Source organism: Dryobates pubescens, chromosome 15 (genome assembly GCF_014839835.1).
Source record: "Dryobates pubescens isolate bDryPub1 chromosome 15, bDryPub1.pri, whole genome shotgun sequence".
Classification (NCBI taxonomy): Eukaryota; Metazoa; Chordata; class Aves; order Piciformes; family Picidae; genus Dryobates; species Dryobates pubescens.
In genome coordinates, this window is record NC_071626.1 from 24,433,193 (window position 1) to 24,456,244 (window position 23,052).

A 23,052-nucleotide genomic window follows, 5' to 3' on the forward strand; every position below is an offset into this window, starting at 1 on the left:
CTGTACTCAGCTCTGGTTAGGCCACACCTTGAGTCCTGTGTCCAGTTCTGGGCTCCTCAATGTAAGAAGGACATTGAGACACTTGAACGTGTCCAGAGAAGGGCAACAAAGCTGGGGAGGGGTCTGGAGCACAGCCCTGTGAGGAGAGGCTGAGGGAGCTGGGGTTGCTTAGCCTGGAGAAGAGGAGGCTCAGGGGAGACCTTCTTGCTGCCTACAACTCCCTGAAAAGTTGTTGTAGCCAGGTGGGGGTTGGTCTCTTCTCTTAGGCAGCCAGCACCAGAACAAGAAGACACAGTCTCAAGCTGTATCAGGGTAGGTTTGGACTGGATGTGAGGAGGAAATTGTTCACAGAAAGAGTGATTGGCCATTGGGATGTGCTGCCCAGGGAGGTGGTGGAGTCACCATCCCTGGAGGTGTTCAAAAAAGGCTTGGATGTGGCACTTGGAGCCATGGTTTAGTTGTCAGGTGGTATTAGGTATTAGAATCATAGAATCAATAAGGTTGGAAAAGACCTCAAAAGATCATCGAGTCCAACCTGTCACCACAGACCCCATGACTAAACCATGGCACCAAGTGCCACATCCAGTCCCGTCTTGAACACCTCCAGTGATGGTGACTCCACCACCTCCCTGGGCAGCACATCCCAATGGCTAATAACTCTCTCTGTGAAGAGCTTTCTCCTCACCTCCAGCCTAAACCTCCCATGGCACAGCCTGAGACTGTGTCTTCTTGTTCTGCTGCTGGTTGCCTGGGAGAAGAGACCAACCCCCACCTGGCTACAATCTCCCTTCAGGGAGTTGTGGACAGCAAGAAGGTCTCCCCTGAGCCTCCTCTTCTCCAGGCTAAGCAACCCCTGCTCCCTCAGCCTCTCCTCACAGGGCTGTGCTCCAGACCCCTCCCCAACTTTGTTGTCCTTCTCTGGACACCTTCCAGCATCTCAACATCTTTTCCTAACCTGAGTGGCCCAGAACTGGACACAGGACTCCAGGTGCAGTGCCGAGCACAGGGCACAATGACTTCCCTGCTCCTGCTGGCCACACTGTTCCTGCTGCAGGCCAGGATGCCACCTGGGCACACTGCTGGCTCATGGTCAGCCTACTGATGGGTTCTGAGATGTTTGCAGGAAAGAGTAATTACCACTTGTGTAACTCCTCCTTTTCATTCCTGGCTCTGCAGATTTGCAGCTGCGTCAACACCTGAGTTTCTCGGAGGACTCTGACCTCTCCAGCGACGATATTCTGGAACGCTCCTCCCAGAAATCCAAGAGAGAGGTAGGCAGATGGGAAATGCATTTCAGCTGGATCTAGCATCTTGCACACCACAGGCTCAGTTGTGTCATTAATTCTGTGGTTGTTACCATTTCTTCTGTGGAGCAGGTTTTCCTGTTCCTGCCTAAAATAAGTCAATTTCATAACTGCAAGCAGCTCCCCACTGTTAGTACATGAAACATACTACATACATACCTAGATACAGATATGCAATATGCATCTGGAGAAGAGAAGGCTCTGAGGAGACCTTATTGTGGTCTTCCAGTATCTTAAGGGAGCCTACAAGAAAGCTGGTGAGGTACTTTTTAGGGAGTCAGTTAATGATAGGACTAGGGGGAATGGAAGAAAACTAGAAATGAGTAGCTTCAGATTGGTTGTTAGGAAGAAGTTCTTCCCCATGAGGTTGGTGAGACACTGGAACAGGTTGCCCAGGTTGGAAGCCTCATCGCTGGAGGCTTTGAAGGCCAGGCTGGATGTGGCTGTGAGCAACCTGCTGTAGTGTGAGGTGTCCCTGGCCATAGCAGGGGGTTGGAACTGGATGATCCTTGGAGTCCCTTCCAACCCTGACGATTCTATGATTCTGTGTCTGTTGTCTCACCACGGCAGCACTTTGCAGTGAATGTTGCAGTCAGTGATCTGATTTTGTTGCTGTTGTGAGCATGCCAGTGATCTAGAGAAAACAGAGATTTCATATCAGATGAGTGAACTTCACTGACTTCCAAGTTCATTGCAAAGAGATTGCACTGGGATCTTTCCCACTTTTTGTGAGGCTCCAGTTTTAGGATATTGTTTTCCCAGCCACTTTGAAGTTGCAGAATTCCAAGCAAACTATAGACAGGAATGTCGTTTTCCCATACATCAAGAAATGTAGTCAAGACAGCTCATAAAATTCAGCTAAGAGGGAAGCTACAGGCTGCAGTTTTGCAATTCAGGAAGGTTTGCTTGTTTTAGCTGGGAGAAGAGAATATATACAATCTGAATTAGTACCCTTCTCCTCTTGGAGAAAAGATGAGCCCCCAACTGTTTCTTCCATTTGAGTCCTGTTTTCTTCAAGGACTTGGAATCCTAGAATCATTTAGGTTGGAAAAAAGGTCATTGAGTCATTGCTGAGTGCTTCCCCATGTCTGTATGTGTAGGTAACAGCTTCAAAGCTGAAATACATCACAGTGAGTTCCTGTGAAATTCCAGTGTATAAGGCTTGGTCTTAGCCTGATGTTCCTGTGCAAGTGTGGTCTGGTCTGAAGGCTGCTTCTTCTGAGAGCTCTTTACTGTGGTTGACCAATCTTCCCCAGATAGTGCTGCAAGGTCACATTGTAAGACATTGTAAGCCATGAGCAGCTTCCTAGCCAAAAGGAATTCAATTTTAAATGGTACTTGAATGATGTTACTGAGGAAGAAAGAGGAGACACCAGTGAGTCTCGTGTGGTGGGAGTCAAATGCCAAAGCAGGCTGCTTATAAAGTATTTATTTTTATTTTAGGATGCCACTATTAATGCAAAGGGAAAAATGTAAGGAACTGCTCAGTCATAGTGATGAGGGAAAAGCCTCCTTTCCTTGCTGAGAGCTTCTGTGCTCTGCTAGACAGGGTTTGCAAGGTCTGCAGGAATAAATAGAGATTTCATTGACCCCACAGAACACTAAGGCCCTTCTGGTACTGAAGACTGAAGAATGTGTTCCCCTCTCACTTCCTGGTGGTGCCTGGTTTGCTTCAAATAAAAGCACCTGAGAGGGTAGTGTCACAGACAGTGCTCTGTGCCTGCTGTCTCAAACCTGTCATCCAGCATGCACAAACCAGTCTCAAATGGCAGGGTCTGGTTGGTACTAGAAAATGCTTTCTATGTCTGTTTAGTGGAATGAATGAATTTAAAGCTGGTGGAAGGAGTTGCTGAAGTAGGCAGGATTTTTTTCCTGCATTTCCTTACCTCTGTTCATCTCTCCCTCTAGCTGATCTAGATCTCTTCTAAGAGGAAGATTGTTTTGCTTTTGGGTTTATTCCCTTTTTCTCTCTCTTTCCATTCCTCCTTGCATGCCCTCAAGGCATTTAATGAGAAATTCTGCATTTTCCAAGAGATGCAGAAGAATGAGGTACCTGTGTCTAGCAGAGGACAGGGGGTTCAGATAAGAGTTAAAGATTCCTGTTCTGCCTGGCAAGCTCCTTCATGAGGCAGCAGGGCCTCAGTACAGGCCCTGCTTGTCTGCAGACTTTGGTGTGCCTTGATGGCTCCCCCCACCTCCCTCCTTTTTTTTTCCTTCTCTCTGCTGAGCTGCTTTGATTTTAAAATGACTTTTGCAGGAAAAAAGCTCTCCTCACTAGGCATTGGAGGGCATAGGTGACAGTGGGAGATGCCTGGAAATCCTAACACTGAAAATGTCACCAGCTCTGCCAGGTTGTATGGTGGTGGTGTCTCATTTTCTCTCCTTTGCTGTTGTTGAAGTTACCCCAAGACTGTCTCTGCTCAGCATCTGCCTGTGTTGTAAACGTTTTGAGAATCAATTTCTTTAGAGAATTGCATTTACTCAGATTGACTGCATCCAGTCCAAGGATGGAGAGCATGCAGGCAAACACTGGAATGTCTTGCTGGCAAAAGAAATGCAGTGGGCCTTCAAGAGTGACAAAGCTGGGTTTGTACTGATTGACAGTGGGGGTTATATGGTTTTTTTTAAGTTACAAACTGTCTGCTACTTATGATGGGGAACAGTTGGCTCCCTGCTTGCCATAGCTTTTATGTGAACCCCTTCTCTAAACTGAAATTCTGCTTGTGCTGCTCTTTTTTGGTAGTTGTAATGAGCTCTCTTCCCAGACAGCTCTCTCTGTTCAGCCTGTTCTTTGTGTTCAGCAGTGAATTAACTCAGTGTTGTTTAATGTGGTGTCCTTGAAGAGAAGCATCTTGCTGTAAAGAATTGCCTAATGCAAATGCCCTGTGGGTCTTGTGCTCCTAGGTGTGTGTCACTGTGTGTGTGTTTGTCATTGTTCCTGTACAGTTGTGCTGATGTGATCAGATGTAGCCTTTACTAGGGCAGGTAGCTTGACTTTTATTCAAGTTTGCCTCCTTACTGAAGTTGCTCTAAGGCTTCTCATTTGTGACTTATCTTAGTTGAGTGGATGTGAAAATGCAAATCGCTGGCTGTTCACCCAGAATGACACAACATGACACACAAGAAATTTACCTCCCTTAGAAAGCCTAAGCTCTTTACTTGCCTCGTTTTCAAATACAGGGTAGCATAAAATGTCCTTGGATAGAGGAGGTAGCAATTTCTTCTATCCACAGCTCCTCAAATTCTCTGGAGGAGAATGTTTTTACATATGGAGATACCATTACCTTAGGATGCACAATCCCCTCTGAGCCCATCCGGTGTCCCAAGGCAGAGAGGAAGATTTATCATGTTAGTTAAATGCAAATAATCATTTCTATGAAGTAGAGATAATTTATAACCATGAGGTAAACACAACTCTAGGAGAGTCAGATTGTAAATGGAGAATGTTTGGTGGAGTAATATGATTAGCTGAGCAAGTTCACACGAAACATGACCCAGCACAACCATTATTCCAAATACTAAGCCAAAAGTTTGTAGTTGCTCAGAGGACATCAAAACCATAGGTAGATAAAGGCCAAATCAGTTCCATGTTGACTGTATCCTCAAAGAGTCTTCCAAAGCTGATTGCCTTCAGGAGAGTGCTGGAAGCTTGAGTTTGCAGGCAGAAGTTCCATTACGCTTCATCATTCTGGGTCACGTTTGGCGTTTGCACAATTTGATGTTTCATTTACAAACAGCTTTGTTTTATTACTGTGCATCTGTTTCTAATGTTGAACTGATTTTGCTTCATTTTGTACATTTTTTTTGTTTTGTTTTGTTGTTTCTTCTTTTTTTTTTTTTCCCCCTTTACCATTCCCCCCCTTTAAAGTCGATTTATGTACCACACGCCTTGGCATTCAAGAGATCATATTCGTCAAAGGTAGTGTCTCCATTCCCACTAGTTGGCCATTGTTGCATTGCATGTCCCTAAAATTAACCCATTGAATCCATAGCTACCCATCACATGTGCACTAACATCACCATCATTGACTGTGCATGCCTGAGATGGTAGCAGACACGGGCAGCAAATTCTTCGTGGAGGTCGTCTACCAAAAATGCATTAAGCCTGGAATCCACCATCTGGTTAGGATGCATGCAATTGGCAGTGCTCAGCAGTGCACCCCTCTGCAGAGTCATGGGGATGATCTTTGGAGCTGCAGAACAAATTGGGGGTTTGAGGCAATTCAGTATGTGTGTGTAATCTTCTTTTGATACTTGGAGTATGAGCTCAGGCGAATCATCACACTTCAATCAGCAGCCTTCAAAATTGTGGAGTTCACTGATGAAACTCTGTGTTGAGCTCAAGTCAAGACAGAAGCTGCATTTCTATTTCAGGAATGTTGCTACTCTCTGAAATTCTTATTGTCCTGCCTTCACAGTTGCAGCAGTGTTAGATGGGATAGGAAAGTCACACCCTCTGTCACTTTAGCTTCTGATTTAGGTAGTGTTGGATTTTGTGATTATTATGTTTTTTAAAGAAAAAGAGAGAGGGAAGTGTTAACTTCCTGCAGTTGTAGTGATGGTGCTTGTTAACCACCTGTCTGAGGGGGTTTTAACAGGGCTGTGATCCAGCCTTAAACTCTCTTCATTGCAATTAAACAGAGGGAGACTGGACAACGTGGCAATACCATAGCTAGATAAAGCAAACTTCATCCTGATCCATCCTAATGCTTTATCCTTAAAGTTGACTGTCCATGGAGGAGATCCCTTTCCAGAAGTGGAAGACATCTGTTTGCAGCTGTCCCTTAGAGTTTACACTTACGTGTATGGGAAGAGTGTTCTTCAGTGTACTGTACTTCATGCAGTTATGAAGTTTCATAGAAGTCTATGAGAGGAAGCCCTCCTAGACTGCAATGCCACCAATTCATGTACCTGGTAAGGTACTGAATCCCATTGCAGTAGTTCAGAAATCAGGAAGTCTTTTTGACATGAGAGAAAAGGAGGAAATACCTTTCTGTTTCTGTAAGCATGGCCTTTCTCCTTTTGGATGACTTCTGGTGTTTTAGCTTCAGTTCAGAAGTTGTTTATCTTGTTTTACACCAGCCAGCCTTATGGGATCTCCCCTGAGCTGGGATTTCCTGCCTCACACCAGAAAGTCATTCTGCTTTCAGATGTGACTTTGCCTTCTTGAGTCATAGAAAAGTTGCACAAGTTTACACTGGTAGTCATTGCCTGTTTTACCAGTGGAGCTCCAGCTATGGATATTCTTGCTCCAGAATAAAGCAGGGAGAGGGGAATACCAATATAACTACACTAGTCTGTAATAATTTCTTAGTTTACACTGCTGAAACTGCCTTCACCTTCTTTGAAAATGAAATCAAGGTGACCCCTCTATATGGTACTCACTGATTCAACTAAATCCATTTGACTAAATCTCCTGAGAAATAAACTGAAAATTGATTTGGTCTTTGGCAGTGGAAAGCAGGAGTGAGACATGATATAAAATCACAGCTTTGCAGTTGGCTTATAAGCTGCTTCACTCCTTATCTGAACCTGAAATCATTGCTCGCTGCACTGTGAACACCTTTGCCTACAGAAGCTTGACTTTTGACACAGCCGTGGCAAAGACAGAACACCTCCCTTCTGAGATTTTGGAAGAGAAAGTAGTCATCCCTCCCTCCATACCTGTGGCCATGCAAATAAAATCTGGTCCTATTTTTCCTTCCTTTAGAGGGCCTACACAGAAGAGGAGCTGAATGCCAAGCTGACCCGGCGAGTACAGAAAGCTGCCCGCAGACAAGCCAAGCAAGAGGAGCTAAAGAGGTTACACAGAGCTCAGGTAGTGTCTCAGAATCTTCTTGTCAGGGCACACAGTTATCTCTATGTGAAACCACCATGGTCCTTGGCATTCCTCTGAATGCCAAATGAAGAGGATCCAGAGATGGAACTTTATTTCTACGTGACTGTCCTTGCTCCTTCTTTCAAATCCAATCTCATGCCACAGGCATGGGAAGAGTGGCTGCAAGCTGTCATGATAGTTTTACAGTGAGAAAAATAATGACCATCACACCTTTCAGCTGGAGAGGAGTGAAGCATCATGCAGTGAATGGGATGGTGATAGTCTGGAATACCTGATGAAGGTGCACCTTCCATTGCTTTCCTAGATTACACTGCTGGGTTGAAGTGTTACCAAATTAACTATTAACTACTAGAGAGTCTGTTTGGAAACTGCTGGAATCATCTGCAGGGGATTAAATCTCAAGGTAGGGGCTCAGCTGACTCTATAGCATCACCTTTCACTTCAGTGTTTAGGAAGGTGATTTGAGTTGTAGCCAAGAAGTCAGTATCAAGGTGTTTGCAAGGTTAAGAATTGGGATGCAATTGGTTGGAGAGGGCATTGTGAGGAGGGTGACTGCGATGCCAGCTTTTGAAGCAGGATGTTGTTGAATACAAACACTCACTTGTGAAAAGCATGATTTGACTGCAGTCACAGTGCTGGGGGACTGCAGCAAACAGCAGGAGAATTGCTGTTGGTGAGGTTCTCCTCCGTTCTTCTCTGAACAGATCATCCAGAGGCAGCTTGAGCAAGTGGAAGAGAAGCAGAGGCAACTTGAGGAGAGAGGAGTTGCTGTGGAGAAGGCTCTTCGAGGAGAAGCAGGTATTCCTCACAACTTGGGCTGCTTTTTATTGTTTGTTTGTTTATTTATTTACTGATTCAAAGTGCTTGTGCAGTAGTCCATAGCTGCTTGGGTTTTAGAGGCAATTGGACTGTTACAGCCTAGAATCCGATGTGAATCTGTTCTCCCCTTTCTGCTGTCTTTTGAGGCCTTGTTTTTCCTGTGTTTCTTCTAAATCTGGGACTTCCCTGTTGGCAGAGACTTAGTTCACTTGTCTTTGCCTGAGGATTAGGAGGTAGTTCTCCAGCTATCAATAATGGCTGTCTGACATATTGCTGGACATGACAGCTAGAAAACTGAAGGGGTTTCCTAGCTGCAGTTCACATAAAGCTGTCAGGGCCCCCTGTTTGTATGATAAGGAAGTAATTGTGGAATTGTGTGTGCTTTCTCTATTGTGTTGGATTTTCCAAGGTAGTGCCCTTAAAAGGGACCATCACAGAACATCTTCCTCACTGCACAGCCCAGCACACTGGCTACTTCTGACAAAGCTGTGCAGAGCAGAAATGCACACATGCACTGAAAGGTCTCCGTGTCAGGCTGTTAAAGGAATGTTATGTGTTACTGAAATGGAATTAAATGAGTCTGATCTGATCTGGCACACGTATGAGTAGTACTTGGTTCAGATAATGCTGATAGTAGTGTAGTGACTTGGGGAAAAAAAGAATCCTCAATTGTAAGGAGTCAAATAGCCAACAGGCAAATGCAGTGTGTGTATACCTGGCCCAGGTATACACCAGCATTACATACCTGCTCACAAGAGCCAGAGATCAGAAGTGGTAAAAGTAGAACAGGATTTAGGAAATGTTTTGGCTTGTTGGTTGGATTGAGAAGCCATTATCAAGCCTGTGAAGATGGAACTTGGTTAAGCAGTGAAGGTTCACCAGAGGAAATGTTTGTTGTGACTTCCTGCCAGTTACTACTCAGCCAGGATTAGGTACGTCTGACGCTCTCCAAGGGCGCTCCAGAGCAGCAGGAGCGAGTGGTTACTAAAGCAAGTAGGTTCTACAAGGTTGGAGGATGAGCCTGAGGACTTCACTGGGTTTGTGGTCTGACTGGCTTCTTCATTGGCAGGTTCAAAGAAAGAGTCTTTTGCAGAAACTCTTCCTTTGCAGTGGTGCCTCCTTCCTTGTGCTATGGATCTCTGTGTAGCCCCACTCTGCTGGTTACTGCACTTACTAAAACCACCTCTCATCTCATAATTGTCCCTCTCCATTTCCTTGTCTTCATCTGGAAGTCTGTTTTAATTACTCAGCTGCTAAATCACTGTCACAAGATATGTTGGCACAAGTGGGAGATTGCGTCAGCTGAGAGAACATTCTTCATGACAGAATATTCTTTCACTGAAGAATGGTAGAAGAGAGCCTAAAAACTGTTCAGAGAGGGCAGACTATGACCAAGAGCAAGCATTGTTCTTTTGTATGGAAGGCTGCAGAATTAAACCCCCTCCCAGCTCTCCCAAAGTGGAAGTGTGTGTGAATTTCCTTGGAACTGTGAATCTGGAAGTTGCTCTCTGCTAAATGAATCTCTCTTCTTCAGGAAGTCTCTAGGATATGTTTTTTCTCTTGCAACATATTTCTATCACCAGATCATACATTATGGTTACAGAAGCTTGGCTCTCTTGTAAAGAATTCACCAGCCTCAGCTGGCTGCTGATTCAGAGGATTAAGAAGAAACACTTTCTGTTGGGGGGGAGGCATGTTCTAGCCTGTATTGACTGAAACACAACATGAGGAATTCATTCCCTGCTTCATCTCTCTAGCCACTCTTGCATGGACGTTTGACATAAGTTTGCAATAAAATAAGCAATTGATTCATTTTTCTTCCTGAAGCCTGTGGCATCACATTCCATAAGTGCAATTGCTTTCTGTCATTCAATAGTCAGGAGGGCAGTATCATTTCTTTGTCATCTGCATTGCCTAAGAGGCTGACCTAACAGTGACCACTGCATTCAGCAAGTACCTTTGTGCAGAGGTGTGGAGTCAAGCTCTTGTCTCTGATCAGTGCCTCCCCTAATGAAACCACGTGAACAAAAGTTTAAAAGGGGGAAGTGCAGTGCATGAAGGGGTGTTGTCATCTGAAAAAGAAAAAAACACCTTTCTTTTGATAAGCCTGCACAAGGGGAAAGAAATGAAGGGAGGGTGGGAGGTGTGCCTCCTGTGCTGCCCACAGCAATAGAGAAGGGTTGCAGTGCGGGATCAAAGGAATGGCTGTCTACAGACAGCAACCCATGTTCACAGTGATAGGAGAACATCTGAGGCTCTGTCATGAGTGGGTTATTCAGCTTCCCTGTAGGGGAAGGAGAAATCACTCACTGACTTAGGCATTTAAATATGAAGGTTTAGATAACATTGGTCGTAGTTTCCTCTACGAGGTGCTTGACAATCCTGACAGAAGAGACAGAATTCTCTATTTGGTAATGACTCCCTTCTTTTTCTGTTGCTGAAAAAGATAGACAAGAGCAGCTGAGCTACCTCTGTTATTTATCTTGTACCACACTGCCTGTGAGTCATCCATCCTCTCGGTCCACCGATGCTCTCCAGAGCATCAGGTTTTGCTTTGGTAGAGGTCTTCCATTAACATTAATTCCTCAGGTCTCTGACCTCTGGACCTCTTTCTAGAAAAAAAGTGTTTTGCAGTTGGACAGGTAAGAACAAAAAGCAGTACTAGAGGTGAGAGTTTGTTTGCTTGTAAAACTGCAAGGAAAAATGATTCTGTCTGGTTTACATTATCCATAACAGAATCTTGCTGAGTGACTTGTACTGAGAGCAGTGTCCAGAAATTCTTCCTAGCTCTAGGTACAGACAACTCAATGCTCCTTCCAGGAATTTCACTCATAATGTGATTGTTGTCAAGTTGGGAGTATTGATATGATGATATTCAACTCATCAGACTCGGAACAGTTTGGGGGTCGTTGTCAACTTCAGTTTTGACAAAATAATTGCACCTCCTTGGCTACCTCCTTGGCTACCTCCTTGGCTACCTCCTTGGCTACCTCCTTGGCTTTTTGTTTTCTAAAGCGGCTCAGCCTCAGGCCAAGGCGCGGCTGATCTTTTATTCTTCTGAAAGCTGAATGTTCAAATCTAACATTTAGTTTCCAATTCAGAAAATGACCTTTCACCCTGTGATTACTTAATTGCCTTAACATGTTATCTGTGATTATCTCTGGAAATCTCAGCCTTTGACAGGTGCTTTCATAGCAGGAATGAAGGGTTTGGAATGCAAGCTCCGTTTCAGGTGGCAAGTTCGTCCCATGCAGGTGGTCTGAGCTTTTGTCACCTCTTTGGGGTTTTTTTTGTGCCTTCCCTCCTCCCCCACTTTTGTTTTCACTGCAAAGGTAAAACAGGATAATCTTAATTAAGAATTTTCCCTTTTTTCTGCAGTGTCCCAGGAGCTGTCCTGAGTGGGATTGCTATTAATGTAACTATTCCCTGTTGTAGTGCATTCACCTGTTTGGACGTGCTTACGCCTTTGATTTCCTCTGTGGATTTTCCATTATTTATTTATTTTTTCCAATCACTTACTGTGCCAAATTGGGAATTTCTAGAAGTGTTTTTCTCCTTTATCCTTATTTAGCATAAACTTTGATTAGTAACTTTTAAGAGCTGGGAAAATGTCTTCTACTGTCAGATAAAGACTGAAAAATTCGAGAGCCACCTCTTCACGCCGCGCGAGTTACACACAGTGAGAAACGGTGCTCTTGGTACTCCCGTCTGTCTGGTCTCCAGTGAAGTGTTGCACAGTGCTAGCTGGTGGTCTGCCCAGCAGCTGTGGACAGACACCTTTCTGTCCCACACCCTCTGTGCAGGTTCCTCTCGGCACAGCTCCTCCATCTTTCTACACTTCAAGTGTTTGCTGCTCATGTCAGAGCTCAGTCAGCACCTTCCACTTGTGTGCTGTGCACGCACATCTTCCACTCACCTCCAACAAGTCAAGCCGTGCACCTTTCCTGCAGCTGTCCTAAGAAGTGACACTGTTTCCTTTTAACATGTTAGCATGAAAGCAACAAAATTAGTTCTGCTTTTCTCAGCAAGAACAGCAGAGACATCAGTGTCAGGTACTGGTGCAGACTGGAACAGGTGAAGTGTCTCTGTGGAGACTTCCTCATTTTTCCCCTCAGAAGTCCTCGCCTGCCTGCTGGTAATTTTCTCCTCATCCTTCCAATACATGTTTGTGATATATTTGTGTGTGTATATATATGTGTACACGCAGATCTACATATATACATATGTATACACATACACACAAAGAGACATATATATATATGTATATGTGTGTGCCCACCTGTAGAGCTGCATGTTTCTGTTTGCCTTTTTGTTTCTGTCTATGTCTTCTCCTCATACAGTGCTTTGATTGTGTGGGGCTAGGGTGGGTATCTGATTCAATAACTCTGTCTTCACCAATTCCTTGTTGTAGACTATTGGGGAGAGTCTTATTACAGTGACCTCATCGACTTGCATCTGGGTGGTATGTATGGCTGAACCTCCTGCTGACACTAACCCTGCTGACACTCCTCCCCACCCCTCCCTTCACCTACTTCTCCCATCCTTGGCTCACAAACAAGAAGAAACAGCCCTTGCACATGACTGGCTATAGCAGAACCCCTTTTCCAGCTCAGGAAGAAGAAATCCTGGCATGTTCCACAAACCATGTGTAAGGTTCCCTCTTTTATTTTCCACTGTACTGATCATATTTCAAAATGTATTTACTGTTTTCAGCCACCTTCCCTGCTAGCAGTGGAAGGCCATTCTGTTGGGGTTTATTTGCCTCTCCTTTGCAGTATCATATATCATAGAATCATAGCAGAGAATGCCTTGTGTTGGAAGGAAGCTTAAAGATGATTTAGTTCCAACCCCCTGCTGTATGCAGGGACGTCTCCCACTAGACCCTTCTCTGGCCAAACCATTCCAGTGTCTCAGCACTCTCATAGTAAAGAATGTGTTCCTAATGTCCAATCTAAATCCACCCTGCTCAAGTTTAAAATCATTGCCCCTTGTCCTGTCACCACAAGCCCTTATAAACAGCCCCACTCCAGCTTTCCTGTAGACCCCTTTCAGGTACTGGAAGGCTCCATAAGGTCTCCAAGCTGAACAAACCTAGCTCACTCAGCCTGTTCTTATAGGAGAGGTGCTCCAGCCCTCTTGACCCTCTTTATGGCCCTCCTCTGGACTTTCTCCAACAGCTCCATGTCCTATCCATGTCCTTGTGCTGGGGGCTCCAGAACTGGATGCAGTACTCCAGGTGAGGTCATGCCCCATTCTGCTGTTGAATCCTCTTTAGGAAAATGCTTTAACATGAAGAGGACAGCAGAACTGACCTCAGGAAAGCTGACAGCACTGGCAAAGCCCTGTCATGCCATGGCCTCCCTTTTCCCCTCCTGAGGCTTGTTTGCTTTTTTGAAAAGAGCCAGAGTGTATTGATCATCAGGCCAAAAAAAAAAGGAAAGATCCCTCAAGGGACTTTGGAAACACTTGTAGGCAGCCGAGACTTCTTGGTTCTTGTTTTGTCCTATTGGAAGCCCAGGAGAGAATCTACTGTTAAGAGCTCATTTGTGCTGGAACATGCTGCTAAGAGCTTCCAGTCAGCCCAGTTAACATTACTGCAAGACTAGAAAGCTTCTTGCTGTGTTTGGTTATTTTCTTTTTAATGTCCCATTTAGTGCTGAACAGTGTTGAGCTTTTCTGTTCTCCCCACTTAGCAGTTATAATCTGGTCATTGCCCTGTACCATGGTTCTGCATTTCTTTATTGTCACTTCCTGATTCTTTTGGCAGGTAGATAGCTTTTGAGTTGCAGATGGCATTTGTTTGGCATTTTCCCATCCTGACAATTAAAATGCCCTTTCCTAGTTTAATTACCCTAAACCTATTCTTAAGTGAACAAATCTGTCAGTGGATCCAAAAGAAAGTGAACTCTGCTGGGTTGCCTTGTCACTTGAGGGTTGCCCTGCAGCTGTCCTTCACAGTATAAAGTTGTTTGATCTAAGCTGTGTTTTTGTTGAGGGAGAGCATTATAGAGTGAAGGATCACATGCTCTAGGCCTGAGCCAAGACTCACCACTGGCAGTCTTCCCCTGATTTCATTGTTGTGTATTTGATCCTTCAAACATAATCCCGCCCAGGCTTTTAACTGTCAATTTTCCCTTCTCCTCCCGGAGGAGGATTGTCCCACATAGTATCTATCCATAGCTGTCAGGAGTGACTCCAAAGCGTCCTGCAAATGAGGCTTTTATTGAAGAACAACCAAGTTACAAATACCCTCCTAAGTCCAAGCTTCAAAACGGAAGATTTTTCTCCTTAGATCTAATTTGTGCCCAGTTGCTAATTTGGATGTGCTGGTCCTCTGCTTTACTCACTGTGGAGTTCCTCTGGCATCCTTTCCTGGGGTATCTTCTGCAGAGAGACTTTGAAACCTCCTTCCTAGTTTTGTCCATCAGGGCTGGCCCATACTTCTGTGTGCATAGAGTAGGAGCTGTAAAAGGGTTGATGCTGAATGACACTTAACAGACCCTTATCCCTATTTAATGCAATTTCCACTACACCTCTCCCTCCTCCTGCTTCTCCTCCTAATGCCTCTTTAGAGACAGCGATCCCATCAGAATCACTAGTAGTGGCTTTAAGAAAAGCTAAATAATCTTTACTTAAAGGGACACTGTCACTTTAAAAACTGTGTTGCAGAAAATCTGAATTGGAAATGGAATCTCCTCTTTAGCTTTTTTGCCTTTTCTCTGACCTCAGTCACCCCAGAGTGGTCCTTTTTGATCTTCCATAAAAGGCTGGTTTTATCTGTATGGTGACTCAGTCACTTGGGCTTTCCAACACTCAGAGACAAACCAAGTTTCTGCTCATCTCAAAAGCACCTTTTTTGCAAGAAACTTTCAAACCTATTGGGCAGTATCCCTTTAAATGCAACGAGCTAGTAGAGCTTGCCTGAAGTATGTGCCTTTGTAGTATTATTTTGTTACTTCTGTAATTAGCTTTGTATTTGCTTTTGGGGCTGCCAGAACACTTTTGCCAGAAGGGCTACATTTCTCTGATGCTACTTGTCACTATTCAGTGGCAGGTTTAGAGCCCAGCTTCAAAACTGACCTGCCTGTGCAGGATGCTGCGTCTGTCTGGAGTGCCATGAAAATCCCTGGAGCGCCATGTGGCTGCGTGGTCCTGCTGAGCACTAGGAGCAGCTGGAAGGGCTGTGTGGCTGTTCTGTTGGCAACTTGCATTTCTGAGGCATAGGCATGACTCTAGAATCAGGCTGTGACCAGCACAAAATGCCAAACGCTTGGGAAAGTTACCTGTAAGTTGGCAATTGGTTTTGAACGTTTAGGGCATTGGTTTAATATGGATTTTCTCCACACTGGTGAGAGCTGCATTTCATTTAGCTGCTACATCATGCAACAACTTCCTGCAAGGGTGTGGTAACTTCTGACAGCCATGGCCCAGGTCCAGTTTGCAGGATTACAGATTGCTATCCTAACCACCCTCGGTTGTCTGCGCCGGTGCCATAATCCTCTCTTCCTCTTCTACAGTGTCATGTACTGCTGCTGTAAAGCAGATGTTTCATTTCACACTGCAGATGGTCACGTTTCAATTCTGGGTTAACTATTCCTGTGTGTATATCATGTGTGTGGTTGCATCAAAGGAATGCTACAAGGGCTTCAAAATCAGCTGAAATTAAGATTATTTTGTGTGGCGTTCATACATATCAACAGATCTGTAACCTTTGGGTCACCACAGAGAGCTCTGCCTCATGAAAGAATGACTGGGAGCAACACTAGGTTGTCATCCTCTGGGGTAGAGCCTCATAGAGAGGAAGTGGGAAACACTCAGTGGGTTCACAAGTGTTTGCTGGCAGCTGTGGAGCAGTGAGGCTTGAAAATATGGACTCTGAGACTGGCACTGGAGGGATGCAGTGCTCTGGTGGATGCACACTCTTTGTCCCTTTCATTTCCTCTTTCCAGACAGCCCTTCTCCTAATCCTGTGCTTTTCCATCCAAACCTTCTTACCCCATTCTCATTTTCATTCTCAGTCCCAGTTTCTGCTTCTCAAGCTTTTAATTTTAACCCTGCCTTTTTGACAAAGAAATCCTTGTAGTCTACCCTCCAGACCTTTGTTCTGCTCCATTAGCTGCTCCTAGTCTTTCCACTCCTCCACTGCTCTTCCCAATGACTCAGTCCCCACAGTCTCAATCCCTGCCTCTTGCCTTCTCCCAAAACTTTTGCTTCTCCCAAAAGTTTTGGGCTTTTCCCAGCATTGTTTGTTTGGAAAATTTTAGGTCACATCTTCTCCATAAATCTGCCTTCTCCTTTCACCCCTGACTCCTTTTTCCCTCTACTCCCTGTCTCTTTAGTAGTTTTCTTCTCAGTCTCTTTGCTTAAAATTAATTCCAGCCTCAGTTCCCACCAGTTCCTTGTCCCAGTTTGCTCCTTGTCTGCCTGTGGAAAGTACCTCTGTTGTTCCCTGTTCAGACCAGCAGCTTCCTTTTCCTTGCACCCAGCAGGGAACCATTAATGAAGCAGCCCCATGCTCCTTCCTGGCTTTGCTCTTGGCTGGAGTATACTGAGACAGGCAAGAAGGATGTAAGGAAGAGAGGTGGCATGTTTGGTAGTGCTGGTTTCAGACAAACATTCTCCCTTCTTGACAAGAGTCTTATGAACAGCAGGTAAATGAGGAGGAGAAACAAGTGCTATTGTGAGGGTTTCATTTTTATTTTTTTTACCTTGCTTAAAGCATCCTCTACAACAACTTCCCCTTTGGGGAGCTGACTGTGGCCTTTAAAGTCCTGCACAGCTCCCTCTGCCCTGCGGGGCTGGAATCTGATCCACTCCAGTGCAAAGAGGCGGTTGGCACACACAGCTCTCCGGCAAGAGGAGTGGAGTTTGGAGATAAACATTGTTATTGCAGTCTGCAGCTGCTTTTCACTCTGAAGCCAATTGCTATCATTTTTGTTGCTGTAAATTTGGGGCAGGAAAGAGCACTTTGATAAGGAGAACTTTCTTAGAGTACTTGGTACTGGAAGTGAGCAATTACCTTTAACCTGCACACCTCACAGCTGCACACAAAAGCTAACGGTCCTGGCAGATAGGCTCAGTGCAGGACTGTACTCGTTCTGGCTGCCTTTTGAAGCGCCCTGAGGTCTAGTAGAAGGAGAAAAGACTTCTGTGAAATCATTTGTGTGTGGCCTGTGCTCCAACAATGGCTTTCCCTAGCTTGCTTTCCCCTCTCCATGTTTTGGGGTGTTTTTTCCTGCTGGATAAGTCAAGGTGTGGCTCAGTTCAGGTGACAATTCACTGCTCTTGTGAGGCTTCCTTCTAGTGACTGTGTTTTAGGTTGGTTTTGATACAGCGAGTAAACTGAAGTCAGACACACTGAGTGACAGGCTTCTGGCACAGCTGTCAGAATCCTTGCCCTCAACTTCATAATACCTGCAGCAATGTGGATGCTGTTCTTTGGGAAGAGGCTTTCTGTATCCTTGCTCTTTCACAGTATTGCTGTTGAGCAGCTTCACCGAATAGGAAATCTGTGGAATGCTTTGTCTTTCAGTACTCAGGTTCCTGACCATGAAGAGTGGGAAGGAGGAGGCTATTTCCTGTGATCAGTGCCCAGTTTATCTTACTGGTCTCTCTTGGATCCTTTATTTTAAGCACTGGTTTAAAACTGGAGCTCTTAGTTTGCCTTCTAAAGGAGTGATAAAATTTGTTAGTAGAATAAGGATTTCTAAAGAGTTGTGCTCTTCTCTTGTGAGGCTGAGTGCCAGCCTAATGGTTCAGGAGAACCTGGATTAGTCTGAGCTGAATTTCCTGCCCAGTGTTGCTGGATTCCAAGCTGCCCTGGTTAGCCAGCAGTGTAGAAATCCAAGTCTTTGGATGCAAAGCTTGCAAAGGATGTGATCCCATGTGGTCTGTGGTGTATCTGCTCAAGTAATTTTGGTTTGCAGTGGCTCACCACTTCTCAGTTCTCACACCACAGGACATGGGCAGATGGTTAAGGGGATCAGTGAGAGCTGTAGCTTGGGGATAATGATGTCTGCCACCCCAAACTTCCTGCTATGCATTCTTCATCTTTATCAATCATTCTTATACTGCGCTTCAGACTATGAAGAAGTGTGATGTAGCTACAGCAGAAAAGGCCAATACCAGCCTGAAGCACTGTTCTTTACACAGGTGAATGAGAAGTGGCTTGTGTAGCAAAGCAGGCAGTGTAGCTTGTGTAATGAAGAGCAACAGACAGTGAGCAGGTTGGTATGTGTTCATGGTGGCCATGCAATACCTGTTCCTTCTTTTGGAGAGGCTTTGAAGCTGCAGTATTTATTCTTGGCCTGCCTTTTGGTTTCCAGCACTGTAGCAAAGTCTGCAATCTCTGACAAACAAGGTCTTTATTGTCATGGCTGCATGAAAGTTTTCCCAGAAGGATCTGGGAGTGAGAGTTGTTTTGGCAGAAGCAAGATAACTCTACTCAATTCATTAAAAGGATGTGGTAATCTGCAAAGCAGAGCTACCTCTCCAGGATGCTGCGTGTGCTCAGGAGCTGGGGAATGCTCCTTTCCTCAGTGGGCTGCAGCTCCTGGCTCTGTACCCTTCACCCCAGGTGCCTTTCTGGATGCCTCACCCCAGGAGCCTTTCTGAATGCCTCTCCTTGCCAGCAGCTTGGACTGCTGAATTCTACCTTTGAAGGCTTTGCATGTGTTCAGAGAAGTTGGCCTGTGCAAAAGCAAAACTGGTGGTTAACACAATCTGTTGGCATCTTTGCCTCTCTGGGAGGGGGGTGGGAAAAGGGATAATGTTCTGTCCAGAAGTTACAGTCACATTTGAGAGTCTTGCTGACAGCACAGAAGGAACATCAGAAGTGAATGGTTACAGAAATGGTTCTTCTCTTGCTCTTCAGCTCCTTCCAAATGACCTGCTTCAGCAGGGCAGCGAGTAGCTTGTGTTGCCACTGCTTGCAGGGCTCTTTCCATGCTGTGGGTGAAGAGCTGAGTTACCAGGCCTGGCCAGGGTGATTTTGGTGTTGGTGGGAGACTTAAACAGAAAGGGGGTGGTTTATTTTTCACAAATGTGCTTGACAGAAGAGTTCTTGCCATCCAGCCCTGACTCCACAGCCAGGGTTCTTGTTGTGTGGTGACGGTCCTGACCGTGAGGGGGTGGTTTCTGAAAGCAACTATGCAAGAATCATACTCATTACTGCAGGATTGGTAGTGGCTTTGGAAGAGATAAGAAGGCATGGAAGGACTTCCATAATGTAATCAGACACACAATAAGAGCAAGGTAGATGAGACAGTTTTTAACACCCTATTGTAAAGCAGGGTGTTGTGTAGGTCTCCTTTTTGACAGTACTTGAGCAAGGAGCTCAGCCATTGCCCAGGGCTGTCTTTCAACCCCCATAAATGCAGTGAGAGCTCTGCTGTGGGGTTGCATTTCTTGAACGATTAACCTTGACTGGAATGTGAATGATCTGATGACAAACTCATGTGTGAAATGAATTAGCTGGCTAAAGAAATGCTTTCTCCATTTATCAAGTGATCTTTTTCTTTCCCTGGTTCTCTGCTTCTGAAACAGGTAAGAGGCCTTTCTTGAAAGGGATAGAGAAATGGGTGACATGGAATGCACTTAAAGGTGGCTTACTGTCAGTGAAAAATCTTTCTCCTTTTCAGGAAATCTGATAAAACAGTTTTTCTCTTAAGATTAGAAAGCTCCTGTTTCAGTCTGCTTAGAGTCTGTACCACAGAACCATAGAACTGTTTCAGTTGGAAAAGACCTCTGGGATCGAGTCCAACCACTGACCTACCACTGCCATGGCCATTAAGCCATGAAGTGCCATGTTTACATGTATTTGGAACACCTCCAGGGACAGTGACTCCACCACCTCCCTGGGCATCGTGTTCCAATTCCTGACCACCCTTTCAGTAAAGACATTTTTCCTAATATTTAATCTAAACCTCCCCTTGCTCAATTTGGGGGCATTTCCTCTTGTTCTATCACTTGATGCTAGGGAGAAGAGATCAACATTTCACTGTGACCTCCTTTCAGGGAGTTGTAGACAGCAATGAGGTCTCCCCTCAGCCTTCTCTTCTCCAGTTGGGGTTCCCTCAGGCACTCCTCACAAGGCTTATTCTCAAAACTCTTCACCAGCTTACTGCCCTTCTCTGGACACACTCCAGCACCTCAATGCCCTCCTTGCACTGAGGGGCCCAAAACTGAACACAGTACTCAAGGTGTGGCCTCATTGGTGCTGAGTATGGGGACACAATCACCTCTGTATTCTCACTGGCTGCACTATTTCTGATCCGAGCCAGGATGCTGTTTGCCTTCTTGGCCTCCTGGGCACACTACTGGCTCACGTTCAGCCAGCTGTCAACCAGTATCCCCCAGGTCCTTTTCTGCTGCACAGCTTTCCAACCACTCTCCCTCAAGCCTGCAGCTTTGCATGGGGTTGGTGTGACCCAAATGCAGCCTGTCCATATCCCTTTGCAGACCTTTCCTACCCTCCAGCAGATCAATACTCCCACCCAATTCAGTGTCATCTGCAAACTTACTGAGGATGCACTCAATTCCCTCAGCCAGGTCCTTGCTAAAGATGTCAAAGAGACCTGGCCCCAGTACTGAGCCTTGGGGGACACCACCAGTGACTGGGTGCCAAGTGGGTTTGAGTCTGTAAGATGCCTTGATACTCTTATTTAGCCAGGGGGGAGGCAGTTTTCATGACTATCACCTTAGAGATGACATAGAGAGAGATTAGAGATTAGAGATGTCATATATATTTAAAATCCCACTACCTGAGGTGTTTCATACTTGCAACTCCAGCTCATGGCACGTTTTAGGGCTTTAGAGGATCACAGGAGGTAAGTTTTCAGGTTGTGCTTTCCTCTGTCCTTGCTGTTGAGGACCTCCAGTACCTAAGGAACACTTTAAAAAGCCTTGTTAATCATCTGAGTCTGAACAGAAGTTGTTTCCAGTGCAGCTATGAAGATACTCACTGATGCAGCTATCATTTGTATCAGCAGTAGTTGAGGAGGGTCTTAATAGCACAGGTTATATTCCTTGTCTTACTGAAAAGCAATGATGATGTTTCTAGCAGCAGGGTTGCTATAGATAGCATGGACTCTGAAACTTGATTTCAAGGACAAATTTCCTTAGGCAAGAGTGGGAGGATATTCCAGTTGAAAAACAGGAACACTATGAGCAAAGGGAGAGAACACCATTGCAAGGAGCGAGCTCCGTGTTGCAGTCTGTTGTTGTTTGAGCCCTGTGCTTTTTACTGGAGACCAAATCTGGTATCTTCTCCTAGCATCAGCCCATTTGCTCCCTGACCACAGCAGTTAGTAACCGTGTCACAATGAGATGAGTGGCATTTGCACTCACTAGCTGTTTATTTTCAGATCAAATAGGGCAAATTGGGAGTTCCAGCATACAGATGTTAGCTGTGTTTGAGTTCCCAATATCCCTTCCCCAGCCCTGCTCCACAGTTTTGAATGAGATCTCAAATCCTGAAAAATTGAAGTAGATTTTTCTGTATGATTTAATGTCTGTCCCTAACCCCCTGGAACAGGGGTTAGACCACGTCAGAGTGTTAAAGCTTATACAGAAGAATTCATGCTGAGTAAGACAGAACATGAAAGCAAGCACACAGCAGGTGTCATGCACTACATGCTCTGTTCTGTGTGGAAAGCTCATTCAAGTGCCTTTGTGGTTTGGTGTTTTCCTTGTTTGCTTTTGCTTTTGTCACAACTTCTGGGAAACAGCAACAGTAAGAAAAAAAGCAGGCAAGCCCTAAGGGGTTTTTTATGTTAAAGAAGCTGGACAATTCTGAACTAGAATTAAGGTTCTGGTGCTGTCACCTAATGTGGGTGTGATGCTTTATTTGTAACTGTCATATGGCCGGTTGTGGCACTTCTCTTAATGTGGCACCTCTCTTAATGTCACCCCTTCCTGCTCCCAGGACAGAGGTTTCTTGCTGTCTGAGAAAGCCACGCTGCTCAGCCATGGGCTCTGAAGCCAGTGTGCCCTCCCTCTTACTCCAGTGTGTCCTCCAAGTGCTGGTCTAGTTCTGTGATGGTCCCTTCTAAAGCCTTCCCAGTGGTTTGCTGGTAGTCTAGTTCTGTAAAGCTTTCTGTGATCCACATGCACCAAACTCTGCTGTGTTACTCTTACTGTATTACTGTTGTGGAATTGATGCCTCTTCCCAGCACAGAGACACCTCCTCTTGTGCCCTCAGAGTAGTATGTGTTCCCTTCTGCTAGCTCAAATGCTTCAGGCTCATCACCTTCCTGCTGCATATGTCCTTCTGCAACTATTAGTGATGCTGGTTATTTCCTGCTGTTTAAGCACAGCTGAAAAGCAAATTCTCAGTGTGGAAGCAGCAGAGGCGTTTTTGAGGTGAGAAATGTTTGTGCTTCCCTGGGTACCAGAGGTGATGAAAAAGATTCACTACAGCCACCGCTGCTAACAGGACACACAAACTTCAACGTGCTTTGTGAAAGGGGAATGTCAAGGGAGAGCTTTACATTTCCCATTTTACCTCTGCCAAGCCCACAGGTGGTCATGGCCTCCACAGAGCCTGGGGTGAATCCCTTTTTCACCTGCGTAAAAACCTCCTCCCCTCTAATCGTGGCAGTCTGGTTGAGTACAGGGGCACTCAGTGTGCTTGACACAGCAGATCCTAGCAGGATGGTTCCACATTAACCACATTCTCCCTGTGGTGTTCCCTGCCTGAAGAAATGATTTTTCTGTTAAGAAGGAGAGTTTTACCATCAGTGGATACTGTCATGGTGTTAAGAGCATGGTCCTGAGAAAGCTTCAAGGTAGGGTGGCTGCTTTACAGCTGATGTCTTATGCATGCAGGTGAGAGCTTTTGTAACCCTGCTTGAAATTTGGCATTTCTCATCAGGAGTTAAACATTAATCTCTGCTCATCCTGACATCTTGTTCACAAACCCTTTGGTTAAAGACAATGTGATTGGAAAATGTACCTTGGGGAAAAGCGCAGTACCAATAACCTCCTGCCTGCTCTTTGTGCAGCTCAGTAGGAGTTCACCAGTACCTCGGCCTACCTCTTACCTGTTATCTGTGCTTGGCAGGGACATTATTCATCTGTAGACTGTATCCC

At 45.2% G+C, this 23,052-nt stretch overlaps 1 protein-coding gene across 1 annotated transcript in view; it reads left to right on the top strand.

Moving 5' to 3' along the window:
• Positions 1 to 23,052, top strand: part of MICAL3 (microtubule associated monooxygenase, calponin and LIM domain containing 3) — a 203,789-nt gene that overhangs the window by 171,951 nt on the left and 8,786 nt on the right. The window contains exons 35-40 of the mRNA XM_054167732.1: positions 1,177 to 1,271; positions 3,306 to 3,353; positions 5,173 to 5,223; positions 7,015 to 7,122; positions 7,848 to 7,941; positions 12,374 to 12,424. Of these exons, the coding sequence (XP_054023707.1) occupies positions 1,177 to 1,271; positions 3,306 to 3,353; positions 5,173 to 5,223; positions 7,015 to 7,122; positions 7,848 to 7,941; positions 12,374 to 12,424 (447 nt within the window). The remainder of the gene's footprint in view (positions 1 to 1,176; positions 1,272 to 3,305; positions 3,354 to 5,172; positions 5,224 to 7,014; positions 7,123 to 7,847; positions 7,942 to 12,373; positions 12,425 to 23,052) is intronic.